At 55.2% G+C, this 13,752-nt stretch overlaps 7 protein-coding genes across 7 annotated transcripts; 2 read left to right on the forward strand and 5 right to left on the reverse strand.

The window, feature by feature from the left end:
- Positions 1-200: 200 nt before the first annotated feature.
- On the forward strand, positions 201-1,471 carry EI97DRAFT_497028 (NAD(P)-binding protein; the record flags this gene model as incomplete). Its single annotated transcript, XM_033802499.1, has 3 exons — positions 201-240; positions 474-781; positions 920-1,471. 3 exons carry the CDS (start codon positions 201-203, stop codon positions 1,328-1,330), a joined length of 759 nt encoding a protein of 252 aa, XP_033649356.1. The 3' UTR covers positions 1,331-1,471.
- A 280-nt stretch (positions 1,472-1,751) lies between these two features.
- Positions 1,752-2,906, forward strand: EI97DRAFT_504707 (uncharacterized protein). Its single transcript, XM_033802843.1, has 2 exons — positions 1,752-2,171; positions 2,228-2,906. Exons 1-2 carry the CDS (start codon positions 2,100-2,102, stop codon positions 2,510-2,512), a joined length of 357 nt encoding a protein of 118 aa, XP_033649357.1. The 5' UTR covers positions 1,752-2,099; the 3' UTR covers positions 2,513-2,906.
- EI97DRAFT_243846 (uncharacterized protein) lies at positions 2,761-4,742 on the reverse strand. The gene is made up of 2 exons (XM_033794081.1): positions 4,035-4,742; positions 2,761-3,974 (listed from the first exon to the last, which is right to left on the reverse strand). Exons 1-2 carry the CDS (start codon positions 4,528-4,530, stop codon positions 3,010-3,012), a joined length of 1,461 nt encoding a protein of 486 aa, XP_033649358.1. The 5' UTR covers positions 4,531-4,742; the 3' UTR covers positions 2,761-3,009.
- Positions 4,743-5,676: 934 nt separating this feature from the next.
- On the reverse strand, positions 5,677-7,566 carry EI97DRAFT_470909 (uncharacterized protein). Its single transcript, XM_033801799.1, has 3 exons — positions 7,187-7,566; positions 6,816-7,137; positions 5,677-6,767 (listed from the first exon to the last, which is right to left on the reverse strand). The coding sequence occupies exons 1-3, from the start codon at positions 7,266-7,268 to the stop codon at positions 5,966-5,968; spliced, it is 1,206 nt and encodes a 401-aa protein (XP_033649359.1). The 5' UTR covers positions 7,269-7,566; the 3' UTR covers positions 5,677-5,965.
- A 285-nt stretch (positions 7,567-7,851) lies between these two features.
- On the reverse strand, positions 7,852-8,586 carry EI97DRAFT_437505 (uncharacterized protein). Its single transcript, XM_033799353.1, has 2 exons — positions 7,988-8,586; positions 7,852-7,937 (listed from the first exon to the last, which is right to left on the reverse strand). Exons 1-2 carry the CDS (start codon positions 8,529-8,531, stop codon positions 7,909-7,911), a joined length of 573 nt encoding a protein of 190 aa, XP_033649360.1. The 5' UTR covers positions 8,532-8,586; the 3' UTR covers positions 7,852-7,908.
- A 53-nt stretch (positions 8,587-8,639) lies between these two features.
- EI97DRAFT_243970 (uncharacterized protein) lies at positions 8,640-11,721 on the reverse strand. Its single transcript, XM_033794082.1, has 4 exons — positions 10,756-11,721; positions 10,467-10,691; positions 9,896-10,417; positions 8,640-9,842 (listed from the first exon to the last, which is right to left on the reverse strand). The coding sequence occupies exons 1-4, from the start codon at positions 11,319-11,321 to the stop codon at positions 9,101-9,103; spliced, it is 2,055 nt and encodes a 684-aa protein (XP_033649361.1). The 5' UTR covers positions 11,322-11,721; the 3' UTR covers positions 8,640-9,100.
- A 400-nt stretch (positions 11,722-12,121) lies between these two features.
- Positions 12,122-13,621, reverse strand: EI97DRAFT_387146 (uncharacterized protein; the record flags this gene model as incomplete). The annotated part of the gene is made up of 2 exons (XM_033796105.1): positions 12,122-13,192; positions 13,244-13,621. 2 exons carry the CDS (start codon positions 13,619-13,621, stop codon positions 12,122-12,124), a joined length of 1,449 nt encoding a protein of 482 aa, XP_033649362.1.
- Positions 13,622-13,752: the final 131 nt, after the last annotated feature.

Below are 13,752 nucleotides of genomic sequence, written 5' to 3' on the forward strand. Positions count from 1 at the left end.
GTCAAGTTCTGTTTATTTCTCTCATCAACGTAGTGATTCTTCGCCACTACACTCGGATGTTAATATGGTTCCTGATGAATTTCGACACCTGAAGAAAGTTATCTATGGGGGGAAGCTCCATGATGACTTATGAGTGACGCAGAGTCTTGTTGACTGTTGACCCAGCTTCAAACCGCCCATCCGAACTTCGACAACACAAAATGGCAGAAAAGGTTATAATATTAACGGGAGCTTCAAGGGGTAGGTAATTGCCGTTTACTTGCTGCTACCATTTCCCTCCTGCTCTCTGGTTTGCGACCTCAAGGTGTCTCCCCACTTGCCCCTCATTCGTTCCTCGTCTCAGTGTCCCTCCCATTCGACATCCCCACAGTGCTCTCTGTACCTCAGTACCTTATTGAGTAAAATCGAATATTTCCATTCTCCTTACCATTAAAAGCAATAAAACATGTCATAAGTCTAACTCAAACCCCCAGGCATCGGCCAAGCCATAGCCCAGTACCTCCTCAGTCGCAACCACAAGCTCGTCGTCATCTCCCGCACCCTCTCAGCCCTCGATCAACTGCGTTCCCAGTATCCCGATCACGTCGAAGTCCTGGCGGGCGACCTGTCAGACCTCTCGCTGGGGCCCAAGGCCGTCGAATTGGCTGTCACGAGGTGGGACCGTCTCGATGGCGTGATCGTGAATCACGGGACTCTGAACCCTGTGAAGAAAGTTGCGGATAGTAGTGCTGAGGAGTGGAGGAAGAGCTTCGATGTCAATGTCTTTAGTGCGCTGTCGATTGTAAGTTGCTTTTGTTGTTTGGTTGTGTTATGGTTCCCTTCTCAATTCGGGCTTCAGGATACGCGTTGGATTTGATACACTGCCTGAAACCTGTTCGTTGCTCGATAGGAGATGCTTCTTGAACTGACCTTCTCTCAGATCACCCCGGCCATCCCCCACCTCCGCCGCACCCACGGCCGCATCATCCTCACCTCCTCGGGTGCCTCCCTAAATGCCTATCAAAGTTGGGGAGCATACGGGGCGAGCAAAGCCGTCCTCAACCACCTCGCGCTCACCCTGGCCGTGGAGGAACCCGACATCACCACCGTCTCGGTGCGACCGGGCGTCGTCGACACGGAGATGCAGCGCGAAATCCGGGAGAAGCACAGGGATGCCATGAGTGCGAAGGACGCCGAGAAGTTCGCGGGTCTGAAGAGTCGGGGGGTACTGTTGCGGCCCGAGCAGCCGGGGCATGTTATTGCGAGGTTGGCTGTGGAGGCAGCGAAGGAACTTAGTGGGAGGTTTGTGAATTGGAATGATGAGAGCTTGGGGCCGCTTCGGGGCGAGTGAGGACCTGGGGATGTTCTGTCCTGCCTGCGAGGACCCCAAGGCTATAATAGACTGATAGCATAGGCGTGACTTAAGATGCAACTAGTCTTAACGTAACATGAAATGGCGGATGCATGAACATGTCTGCTAAAGGTACGGTTTCGTAAGAACTAATATGTCGTTAAACGCCATGGATCTATCCTGCTTGAATCTGTGATGATAGAGTCATTTGCACTGGAGTTGCCCGGGAGATCTTATTCCACTCTGCGGCTTCTAGTATCCAGCAGATATTGGCGGTATTGCAGTCCGACTACTCTAAGCGAACTGCACCGTGAATTGCGTTACCCAGCGTATGCAGACAGTGGCACCGACGGTGGTTCTGCGCCCCTTTCCTAGCCCAGTCATCTTTTTGCATCTTCATATCTCCGACCTACACAACAGAGCCATCAGCCTCTGCTACAGTAATAGTATTTCGCGGATCGCTGGATGTCAAATGTAGCATTTATACAAGGCGTATTTCTCAGAATGCGTTCCCTTTGAAGTTTAGCGTGGTCGACGTCGTGAATGCGTGACGTCATCCCTTGTCTTCAGGAGATCAAGTCTACCATCGCAATATTGGGTAACAAACCTGTCTTTCTGACGTATATAAAAGATATCCACGATCCCAACCACAGTATTTCCGACATCACAAGATACACAGTAAAAAATACAACCAAATCCGAAACAACCACTCTTCAAAACCAACCATATCGACAACCATATATCCTAATCACATCATCACCACAACACAATGACGGGTCCAGGCGCACACGCAGGCAGCTCCATCGGCGACGCCGTCCGCAAAGGCGCCAACGTTATCCACGTACGTCCCCATCTATTCCCTTCGTACCAACCTGGACATCGCTAACGTCCCGTCAGGGCACCGGCGAAGCCCTCCGCGGTAATATCAACGCCGCCGTTGACAGCGCCGCGGGCGACCACCAGGCCGTGGCCCGTGACGAGGCCATTGCGGCTCGTGGCACGGACGAGATGGATCGGGGTCACCCGCGTCATCACCATCCCGGGACTGGAACGTCTGGGGTTTCGGGCAGCAGCACGGGGACGGGCTTGGATACGCAGAGAGGAGGGTCGCATGCGACGGGGTTGACGGGGGCGAGGGATTTCGGGAGTGGAACGGGGGGCGTGGGGGAAAGACGGGTTTGAGAGGCAAAGGATTGAAGGGTTTGTTACCGAGATTGAAGGATGAGGGTGGGAGTTGGGCAGGAAGAAACTTGGGATACCAATCTATCGTTTTGTGTGATGCTTCGTTGATGTACAGTGATTGTCCCTCATTTGATTATGCGCAGTCACGCCTCTTCTTCTACCGGCTCGGTCTAGGGAAAACCACAATTCATGGTTAGGATCACTTGGGTAACCGAGAAATATGTAGAAGGGGGGTTCAAATTTCTTTGCTATCTTGAATTCAATAGACATTATCGGCCCTGGCCGGAACCGTGTATCTACAGAGCTTTATGCCGCAGAGCGATATAACATGCCAGATGCTCGCTCGCAAGCCTCATAACAGAAGCATATATCTAGACCGTAGAGAGCCCCAACTCCCACGCTCGTGCACAAAAAAATCACTAATACTTGCACCTTCCTTACCCCCTCCTCAAACCACTCCAGTCCCTCTCTCATCACACCAGCCCGCAAACACCCGCTCACTCCTCCTCACTCCAGTACTCCCCCTCCGCCGGTACCTTCTGACACCCACACGGCCACAAATGCCCCGTCCTGTACCCATAGTACTTGCTCTCAAACTCCCCCTTACCCAACCTCATCGAATCCCCAGGCTCAATCTGATGACCCACCACTGTCACCAAATCCGGATCCCCCTCCCAGCTCCACTTACTCTTCCCATATTCGTACCCATGCCTCCCCGGCTTCAGATACGGTCGCTGCCTCCGCGTCACCGGTGCAGGTTTCCCGTAATCCGGCTTGGAAACGAGGTCAGAGTACGGGATAACCATCTGCACCACCGCGCGATCGCTCAGGGCATGAATGAGAGCCACTTCCCTCGTTTCAGGGAGATCGATGGCGTACGCATACTTATCCACATCGTTGGGATCCAGGTCCAGCAGGGGAACTAAGGGGTGCGGGTTTCCAAGTCCCCAGTCATCGGCTTCGCTGTGCCTTTTTACCGTCTCCATCGTGAAGCCGTTGGCCAGCGCCCAGTTGATGCGTTGTTGGCGTTGCAGCTCTGCTTCGCAATCCTCCTCTTCGATTTGTTTGTGGATTTGCAAGGCTAGGAGGGCGTCGAGCTCGTCGTCGTCGGATTCCTCGTCGCGTTCGCGAGGCTCGTGAACGGCATGTTTCCCAGGGTTGTAAGGGCTAGGGGGTTGAGCAGCAGTGGCGGAAGCGTGTTTCTGGTTCTTCTTCTTCGGCGGCTGCTTCTTTGAGATGAAGTTCTCTGGCCTTTTGGCGGCCGTGGGTTTGGTGGGCGGTGCCATGGTGTGCGAACTGATATCGGTGCCTTCCTCATGGTTCGGATTCGCGATATGGTTCTGCGAAGAAGAAAGGGACTTTCCCGTACCCCGGCCATCACCTGAAGCCATCTTCTGCCTCGCTGGCGTCGAACTAGAACCATTCGTCGACGTCGGTCGGGTATCCGTCTGGCAATGCACCCCTATCTCCTTCGTCAGCGCACCTATGGACGAGCACCGACAAGGCGCCATGACAAACTCACCCTCCGGAGTACTCTTCCCTCCATCGCCAACTGCTCCACTTCCCACAGCACCGCCCCCCAAAGCCATCGCCTCAACCCCCGCAATCCAAACAGCCAGGTCCCTCTTCTTGAGCCCCACCCCAACCAACACCTCCCTCTCCCGCTTCCCCGCGTACTGCTCTACAACCTCCAATAACTTATCCCTAGAGAGCTTGGCCTCCAGACTCAGCACACCCCTTGGCATCCTCCGCCGGCCGTTGGGCTGCAAGAGCGGCACGCGGACCTGGACACCATTGTAGGTGAATGTATTTGTTCTTGCAGCCGCAGCAGCAGGTCCTGATGCCGATACTTTGGCGAGCGGGGCGCTAGACGCCAGTGCTCTGGTAGATGCACTTCCCGCGGCGGTGGGAACATTGCGAGCCCTCTTCTGCTTCTTCACGGGTCGCTGGAGAGCTTGTTCAACGGCCGAGGGATCCAGGATCTCGGTTTGCCGTTTGAGGGCGTTGGTGGTGTCCATCTTTCAAGATACGTTACCGTCAAGGGGTTCGGTGGGGATTGTGATGTTGAATGATGGTGTAGATGGAGGGGTACGACGGAGTCGTATATGGGGGTTTTGCAGCGAGTGTGGATTTGTGGGAGAGGGCCCTGGAGATGCGGGAAACAGGAGTAATGTATGAATGATGGGAAAGATTGGCCGCCGGGCTCGTGAAACGGGTCTATTTCTTGGAAAAACGGCCGTCCGTCACCTAGATGCACATGCGATCTAGAAACCATGTGCGAGGATAGTGGGACGGGGAGAGGAGTGTTCCGCCAGAAAGAGGACAAGGAAAGCAACAGTAACGACAAATGAGACAAGGAGACAAAGGAACAAAGCCGCGCTGCTAAAAGGACCGAGATCGAAGCAGCTACATAGGGCTAGATATAACATAGAAGGTGGAACAATGCGCGCTGATGAGACAATAGGACAATGCCACAGACAAGACAATAGTAACCTCGTCGCTCGAAGCCAGATAATGGAACAACACCTCAATCAAGCTCAACAGCACAATACCGGCAATAACACAATAATGGAACGATCAACCTCACAAAATCCACGATACAATGATACCACGAGTGTCAGGACGCCCACCTCACCTGGCAACTCCAACACTGGCCTTCCTCTAACTCTTCCTCCCTCTCTTCCCCCCCGCCATCCCCGGGGGGGCACATGCCCACACTCGCCCGGTACTCGATCCGGTCCTTCACGTAATGGGGGAACAGTGTCTTCTTATACCTCGACCCGGCCCTTCCTAGCCTCAAGCATGTGCTTTGGACGCGCACGCTGGGGTGACGCAAGATGACTCACGTAACGGACCACCCAACGGACCACCCACGATCAGCACACCCTATGTGGGAGGATCACCACTGCATCGGTGAGACCTCGCTGATGGAAATGTAAAGCTCGGCAAGTTTACGTATGCTTCGATCGATCTTTCACTCACTGCTAGCGGCACCTAGTGGAGTGGCCAATCAGATTACCAGTCGCTAAGGGTATTACACACGTCTTTACGCCCTTCGCAAGCAGGACGCACCTTCACAAGGTCACATCCCCACCACGCATACGATGAATTACTGAACTCTTCATATTAACCATGTACCTACGTAATGCACACCAACGCCGGGCACCCACTGAAAAGGTTCCTAGCCAGCTCCAGTGAAAGCCATTCTATGTGCAAGAGAACCCCAACCACGTCCATGAGGAAATACCGTTTTCGTCGTCATAATGTTACAGGAACCGTCCTCGTCTCCCTCACTTCCCTCGTTCGCGACTCTCGTGCGGCTACACGTCCTTACCAATTCTCATGGTTCATGACCCCGTAATGACGTCGTCATCTGCTCCATTGATGTCCTGATGCACCTTCAGAGTGCCAGGAGATGATGAATGCCGACTCATCATCTCCGTCCTATGGCGCTTACAATTCTTCCTTAGCACGGTCGGTAGCCTTCTTCGCGCTCTCAGCAGCAGCATCGTAGCCCTTCTTCGCAGACTTGGAGGCCGCGGCCGAGGCGCTGGAGGCGGACTTGGAGAGAGAGGCAGAAGCGCTATGGGCGCTCTTAGACGCAGCAGCGCTGGCAGAGCTGGCACTAGCCTGGGCGTAGTCGGTAGCCATGCCCAGCTTAGCCTTGATCCAGTTGGTGTATCCGTGGAATCCCTCCGTGGCCTGAGCATACTGGTTACCGGCCTTGGAGGTGGCGGCGCCATAAGCACTGGTGACAGTGGCAGAGATGTTGTCACCATAGAGACGAGCGCGGTGCTTGCGAGCGAGAGCAAGGAGTTCATTGCGCTTGGAGCCCTGGGGAACCTTGATGCCGTTCTTGTCGGCCCATTCTTTGATCTGGCTGTCGGACCAAGAGTCGAGCAGGGCGTCACTTAGGCTTTGCTGAGCATTGGCGGCGGACTTGGAGGCAGCGGCGTAGGCAGCCTGGGCATTCAAGCTGGCAATGCGGGCATTGCGACGAACGGAGGCAACGAGCTTGTCACGGGAAGATGGCTGGGGCACGGGGATTCCACGCTCATCCAACCACGCCTTCAGGTCAGAGTCGGACCAGGTTTCATAGAGCCAATCCCCGGGGTAATGAGCAGTCTGGGAGACCTTGTTGGCGACTGTCTGGTAGTTTTCACGGACTGAACGGAGCAGGGTGTCACGTTTCCGCGGCTGAGGGACAGGAATGCCATGTCTATCGGCGAACGCCTTGAGTTGCGACTCGGTCCAACTACTCGTGTCAGTACAGAGAAAGATGCAGCGGAGTGGGGAAGCTCACGTGTCAAAAATCCAGTCACGAACGTTACTATAAGCCTGATTCGCCGACTCCTCGGTCTCAGTCCAGTACTGCTTCACCTGCTCAACCAGGCTTTGCTTGTTCTTCTCAGCACCCTCCTTGGCCTGGTAGCCCTTGAGAGTGAGGTAATTCTGTAGCGTCTTTGCATCCCAGCTGTGGTAGGGCTGGACGACCTTGTCGTTCCAGTGTTCCTTGACAAGGTTCTCCAGCTCCTTGCGGTCGGCGGCCTTGGGGTGGGGAACGTTGTGGTCGGTGAGCCAGCGGTCGAGCTCCGTCTCATGCCACTTGTTGTAAACTGGCTTGCCTGTTAGCGTCAGAACTGCAAAGGGTGATGACCCCAGCGTAGTACTCACCTGGATTGCCAAACCAATTGCTAGCAACGGTGCCCTGGGCGGCGAGGGCCACCACCGTGATGGAGGCGAATGAGAACCTCATCTTTTTGATGTGAAGAAGCAATTTGGAATAATATCGGCTAGATGAAGAGCAGGGGAGGCAGATGAAGAGCGGTGGTGGGAAGATTGGGAGGGGAGAGTTGCAGTTGCAGGTGCAGCCTTGGGTTATAAGAGGGAAGAGGAGGGGAGGGACTGGTGGGACAAAGGTTGTGCTTAGCTTAGCTAGTGACGTAGCTATGCGCGAGCTGCACGACAAACAAGCCTGGAGTTCAAGTATGCGGGAGACGCAGCCAATCAAAGGCGGAATGGAGCATAATCTCTTGACGGTCGACGGATTTTTCAGAAACGGCCGCCTTTTTGGACGATGGATTGAGCGGAGCTCACCTTCACCACCTACGTCATACCGCCGAGCAAGTGAGATTTCACCATCACATAAGGCTAACCACAGTATTCACAGAAGGCGTTAACGAGAGAAGTAGCGACTCGTAGAATATTGACTTGGGAGCCGTAGGCAGCGCCGCGCATAGTGTACAAGTAAAAGAGACATACATAGGATCATTGACGGAATTCGTGCTGTCTAACGCCTGCAACGCTTGTCCAAACAGAAGGCCATGCCGAATACCATACTACACAGTTACACCAGATGCAAACAAGCAGACCATCTCCTGTTATTTCCCATCCCCTCATGGCTCCCTATCCCGTCCTCCGTGCCCTATTTCCATATTAGCCATCCATACTTGAAAGTCTCGCCATCATACGTACCAGCCCAAAAGTCCTTGGACACTTTATCACTCTGGGCGTCCTCATTCTTGACCTGCTCATGCGCCTTCTCAGCCCTAGTATCCATCTCCTCGTTATGCTTCCTCACACTCGCATCCTTCTCGCCGGGGGGATTCTCATTCAGGATCTTGGGCCCGGGCTCCTTACCTCCATGCTCGCTCTTCCATTTCTCGGCGGCTTCGCTCTTCCCGCTCTTGGATGTTGATGACGCAGGCTTTGTCTGCGTCGACGAAGAAGAAGACGACTGTGATTGCGACTGCGACTGTGACTCCGACCCGGGATTCTCATCTGGCGACGACTGGCTCCTCCCCTGCGCCACCTTCGGAGGCGGAGGCCCAGGATGCTCAAGCTCCTCAGACGGCAGCTTCCCTTGCTTCTCCGGGTGCTCGCTCACGGGATTGCCTTTGCCGTCACCGTAGCCCTGGGCGAAGCGCTTCTGGAGGCATGCTCGTGGTGCCGTGGTGGCGAGGGCCGGTCTCAGCCGTGCAGGAGCTCGAAACACGGTCGATGGGCGAAGGAGGGACATTGCAATGAGAGATTGAGAGTTTTTGGATACGATCGGATGGTTTGATGAGGGTACTGTGTACTTGTAGAGGAAAACGATAGAGTCAATGTTTGGGCAAAACTTCGTTGGCTAGCCGCAAGAGCTCACCAAAGCTTTGGCTCTATGACGTCATGATTGCATCTGCTTACTGTGCATCAGATGCCAAGCAACATGCATGGCCATAGCTTCACTGCATCCCGTCCCGTGCGGGGAGCAGCCATCACATCCAGCTACACTGTGATCCGTACATGCCGACCCCGTCTCAATAATATGTGTACACCACGAGAGACAACCACTGCCGGAAAGGGTATATACTTGTAGAGTACATCTCCTGATGCCGGTCACCAGGAGTTGAAGGTTCCAGCTTCCCATGACCGCCCGGCGGCACAGTGAAACTCTCTTTTGTCCAGCCCTAATTGCCTGGACAAACCAATGGTATATGGCCCCATCATCGTCATTATCATAACTCGTTTATCGGTCGTACATCTGGCACGTTCGTAGTTCGTAGTTCGTCTGGCCGTTTCTCACGCACAGCATATACACCTCCTTTGTCATGGAATGCCCACCATGGGTCCCTCGACCTCCCACTCGTCGACTTCGACGTCCTGAGGTGCGGTTTGAACGGCTTCATAATCCGTCTGTACATATCGCACCCACGTCCCAACTCTGTTATGCCCACGCTTGCTACCGTCGCGATCCAACCCGGCCATGGTTGACGCCTGCACAGCCGGCACCGAGCGCACCCTCACATGGCGAGAAGGTTCCTGCGGTCCCGACCTGCGAGCAGCTGCTCTTGCCGCTGACACAGCCAGGGGACGCGCAGAATACGAAGCCCTCCGCTGCACCGGTGCGGATGGGGTGTGCTGCGGAGCTGAGTACGCAATCGGGCGTGGCGCAAAGTATCGAAATTGATAGGAATCGTTCATATGATGGCCGGCGGCGTTTCCCAGGCCGTTGACATGGACGGCTGGATCGCTCGAGCGCATAGCTCTCGGTGTTGGAGAGCGTTGTTCGAGCTCCAGCTGGGCATGCAAGGTCGCCCTAAGCGCATCTTCGGTCTGTGCTAATTCAGTCTGGGTAGCTCTCTGCAAAGGAGGAGGGCCCCGGCGAGGTCGCAGGGCTAATGGCTGGGCTAGGAATGCTTCCATGTGTGTCGGCGCTTGTGCTTGGTTCCGAGGGGCCTGCGGCTCAACGTAGTTGTAGTTGTCCTCAATATGCTCATGATTGAACCATGGACAGTCGCAAGTCCTCCATTTTTTGGCACAGCGCATGCAAAATTCCGCCTTACAAATGCTACATCAGATTAAGCGTTTGTTGCCAGGAGAAACAGCACACATGGAGCTTACCAGGTCATATGGTTACAGCCATCCTTCAGCTCGACCATGTTCTTGCAGTTGTAGCATCTTTGCCAGCCCTTCTCCTTTGCCATTCGATTCACTTCGTCAACTTCGAGGTCGACAGAGCACCTTGTTCGATGGAATTTCCTGTTACACTTGGCGCACACGTGGGTGTGGCAGTAGTCACAGCGGGCGTACTTTCTTCCCGTCATATCCTTCTTGATCTTCGATGGTTCGATCCACTCGCCGCATCCCTTGTTTGGGCAGTATATTCTATCCGAGGTGGAGAATTCTTTCAACTTCCTGTTCCAGGTGGCTTTGAACTGGTCATCGAAGAGATGTTCTACATGCTTCATAGGAATGGCCGCAGAGGTACAGCACTTCGGCGGCATAAGCTCAGGTTTCGTCAAAGAGAGCGTGAAGACACGCCTCAAACAGGACCGACACATATAGTGGCCGCACTTCAGCTTGGCTGCTTTTCTCGCAGGTATATCGTCGCTCCTGCAAGCTATACATTCGATATTGTGAGAACTGTGAGAAGGTTAGGACAAGCAAAACTCCACGTATGGCGACAACCTGCCTGGGCGCGTCCCTATGCAGCGTATTGCTAGTGATTCGCGGGGGAGGTCCAAATAGGGTGGCAAGGAACCCACCCGTGCTTCTTCTTTGCACCTGCTCTTTTGATGAGCGATGGTGAGTCGGTGAGGGGGCGACCGGCGCAGGGCGCAATCGGACAGTGTTGCTCCGTCGAACAGATGGTCTTACAGCCATGTAAGCTCTCGTGGTTTCCCTCGTAGACTTACTCCTGCGCTTGTTAGCGAATCCGGACACCATAACCAAGCACCGGCCGGTCCTGCTATCCTGCATACCTCGTGGGTTTCGAAGCCTGTGCCGTGTGAGGAGAAGGGGACCTTGAGCCCGAAAGTGGTGATTGCACTGTTCGGCTGGAGGAGCCTTCTCCATTGCTTCTCCTCTTCGCCGAGGATCGCCTTGTAGTCCCCTCTTCGATGAAGGCCTCTGACTGCGGCGCGCCGTAGACATAATCGTCGCTAGGTCGATGCTGGACAAGATCCCTCCTCTTCTCTCGACGCATTCCCTCTCGCCTTGGTTCGCGGTGGCCATTCCGTGATACAGCCCGCCGTTCCGTCGTCCGATTTTGTGTCATGCGTTGAGACTCGCGTCGCCTCTCGAGTTCGGCGGAATAGTAAGCCTGTCTGCCACTTTGAAGTTCCTCAACGTCCACCTCGGAAGATCGTCTCGACAGATGTCTAGAGAGCCGCTCTCTCCGCTCACGCACAAAGGTGGGGTATCCGTCGCCACTGTCGTCGTAGCGCTTTCTCTGGCGACGTCGGTGTCTTCGATCAGGGTCAGGCTCGTCGTCGGAGCGATGGTGAGTATGGTGTCTGGGGCTCGGCGACACCCCATTGCCGGCCATGCCGGGGGGAGTGGTGTGCGAAATAGTCCAGTCGGTCGGGGGGCTGGTGGCGTGGCGCGCCTCAGGCAGCGGTGCAGGAGGGCGTTAAAGGGGATCGAAGTCTTGAGTTGTGGAGCTCGGTAAGTGGACGAAGGGTGTGCCACGGGTAGGAGCAGCAGCCTGCAGGCAGTCGGCCTGTGGGCGGCCGATTTTATGAGCCAGCCCCCAAGATTGAGAGTGCGATCAAAAGTACTACTTGTAAGTACACAGTAGTAGTGGAGCGGGCGGTGAGGAGGACGATGGTGGAGCGTCGATGGCCTCGGCGCCGGCCGATGGATGGCACGGATTCGCAGCCGATCAGGGCGCGATGCGGTTTGTTGGAGAAGCCGAGAAGGGTCGTTGGCGGACGCTGATAATATTATAGCATACAGTATAACACAGTACTGTGGACCGTGGTAGTCTAGTAAGCGGGACTGTGAGCATCCATCTTGCCATGTGCCTCTTGGAGTTGAACCCATCGGCGGTCGTGTGCCAGCTGGTCTCATCTATCGCACGGCGGCGGGTGATTGCATGTCACGACCACATACACATTGCCCAACTGCGCCTGCACATGTGCAACCACCGTTCACAGCTGCCCGTCTGATGCCCAGTGAAGACCGGCCGAAACATGTCGAACGCTCTGGCGAAGCAAGCAGGCTCATCGTTGGTCCAGCACCAGCACTGTGTGTACTTCTATCCATCGCCTTGCCTGGGAGTACGAGACGAGGGGCGCCTCTGGCCATATATGCCCAGACGTAAAGCGAGCGACGAAACGTGCATTTTCAGTCCTTCTCCATCACCAGCTGCGTCGACACCTCCCACTTCTGCCCTCCGCTGCCGTATCCTCCACCGAGCCGGTTGCGAACCATGCTTCCAATGCGATCTCGAAGTCGTCCCATCTCCTCCACGCTCCGCACTCTCAGCTTCAGATTGGCCTGGCACAATCCATAATGCACCTGCCAGAACTTGGCCTCCTCAACTCCGCTCACGGCCGGATCCGTGGCAATATCATACAGAACGTCCGAGACCCCAGGCCCCGAATAGGACATCATAAGCATCTTGCCCAAGGTCCAGCCTTGGATCCATCCAAGCGCAACCATCGCAATGGCCACGGAGAAGGAGAGGGTGCGGTCCAGCCAGACGTACATCTGGATGCTGAGCAGCGGAAGCAGCAGGAGAAGGGCCGAGCAGGACAACGTGAGGAAATGCGACGGGTTGCTGAGAATCGAGGGCAGCGTCGCGATGGCGCTCAATCGCATCACCTTACCTATGCGCGAGTGATTCTTGAGGAGAATCGCCGAGACCAGGGTCGATACAATCCCACTGAGAGCCGCGAGGTCAATACTGCCTGGCGACACACGCTCGTGTGCTTTCCCGTGGTGCGCGTGGTGGCCCCCTTTATCCTCCAGCGCGTGCGTCAGGCCATGCGAGATAAGGTCCAATCCCATGAAGAGAAGCCCGACGGACATGCCCAATCCTGCAAGTACTTCGGAACGCTCGAAGCCGAAGGGGTGGCGAATCGTCGAACGCTTCCAGACTTCAAAGTTTGAACCGACGTCCACCGCAACGCACAGAAATGCGCCTAGTGCATCATAGAACAGGAGCCGTGAAAGGATTGTGAGTGCAAGAGATTCATGTGCGCCCCATTGCACCAGCCCTGCTACGAGTAGGTGACAGCAGCACCATCCTAGCCTCAATCTCTGTTCCCTAGACATGCTCGACCGATATTCCTTGAACGTTGGCATGGGAAGCGATGCAGGAAGTTGCAGAGGTGCACGCGGCGGCGGTTCGAGAAAGATCTGATGTGATACGCTACTGTGCCTGTACTTGTGTCCACGCCTTCGTCCGAGATCCTGCCATACTCAGCATATGCATTGATACTGAGTTGAATTGCTTTCGCTTACCGACTTGTTTGTCTGCGGTCTGCCAGGCATGTACTGGACAGATTGAAAGTTGAATGGATTGCGTGCATTCTCGGAGCTGGTCAACGATGCTGCTTCGTTTTCGCTTGTCCCGCTGAAGGCACTTGCGGGCGTGTAGGGGAATGATGCGCTCGACGGACTGAATGCGGTATTGGGTGTCGCCCGCTGCGAGACCGAGTCATTGGGCGCCAATGTGCCATATCGCTCGGACGGAAAGTTGGCAGACATGGGAGACAGCGCTTTGGGGTTGAAGCCGAGCCGTACTGGTGAAAGCGATCCCTCTAAGAAACCAAGGCCGACTGTATCGTCGCGCTCGTCAGGAGGTGGAGTCGGGGTTCGGGGAGGGATAGGGAGTGGCATTGTGGAAGCCATGACGTGTAGCGCAAAGGAGCGACTGTAAGGAACGACAGCTACGAATAAGACATCCGCAAAGAAAGAAAATGAGCGAATTGAGGGCAGAAGACTCGGAGAGCGCGGCGACTATGATGTCG

This window comes from Westerdykella ornata (assembly GCF_010094085.1).
Source record: "Westerdykella ornata strain CBS 379.55 unplaced genomic scaffold EI97scaffold_49, whole genome shotgun sequence".
In the NCBI taxonomy this organism is placed as follows: domain Eukaryota; kingdom Fungi; phylum Ascomycota; class Dothideomycetes; order Pleosporales; family Sporormiaceae; genus Westerdykella; species Westerdykella ornata.

Coding starts and splice junctions, on each gene's coding strand:
- EI97DRAFT_470909 (XM_033801799.1), bottom strand. CDS start 7,268: ATGAGGTTCTCATTCGCCTCCATCACGGTGGTGGCCCTCGCCGCCCAG. Junction 7,138..7,186: donor CAATTGGTTTGGCAATCCAG/GTGAGTACTACG, acceptor TGACGCTAACAG/GCAAGCCAGTTTACAACAAG. Junction 6,768..6,815: donor CGTGACTGGATTTTTGACAC/GTGAGCTTCCCC, acceptor TGACACGAGTAG/TTGGACCGAGTCGCAACTCA.
- EI97DRAFT_504707 (XM_033802843.1), top strand. CDS start 2,100: ATGACGGGTCCAGGCGCACACGCAGGCAGCTCCATCGGCGACGCCGTC. Junction 2,172..2,227: donor AAGGCGCCAACGTTATCCAC/GTACGTCCCCAT, acceptor ACGTCCCGTCAG/GGCACCGGCGAAGCCCTCCG.
- EI97DRAFT_243846 (XM_033794081.1), bottom strand. CDS start 4,530: ATGGACACCACCAACGCCCTCAAACGGCAAACCGAGATCCTGGATCCC. Junction 3,975..4,034: donor AGGGAAGAGTACTCCGGAGG/GTGAGTTTGTCA, acceptor CGAAGGAGATAG/GGGTGCATTGCCAGACGGAT.
- EI97DRAFT_437505 (XM_033799353.1), bottom strand. CDS start 8,531: ATGTCCCTCCTTCGCCCATCGACCGTGTTTCGAGCTCCTGCACGGCTG. Junction 7,938..7,987: donor GTCCAAGGACTTTTGGGCTG/GTACGTATGATG, acceptor ATATGGAAATAG/GGCACGGAGGACGGGATAGG.
- EI97DRAFT_243970 (XM_033794082.1), bottom strand. CDS start 11,321: ATGGCCGGCAATGGGGTGTCGCCGAGCCCCAGACACCATACTCACCAT. Junction 10,418..10,466: donor CTGCATAGGGACGCGCCCAG/GCAGGTTGTCGC, acceptor ACCTTCTCACAG/TTCTCACAATATCGAATGTA. Junction 9,843..9,895: donor GGCTGTAACCATATGACCTG/GTAAGCTCCATG, acceptor AATCTGATGTAG/CATTTGTAAGGCGGAATTTT.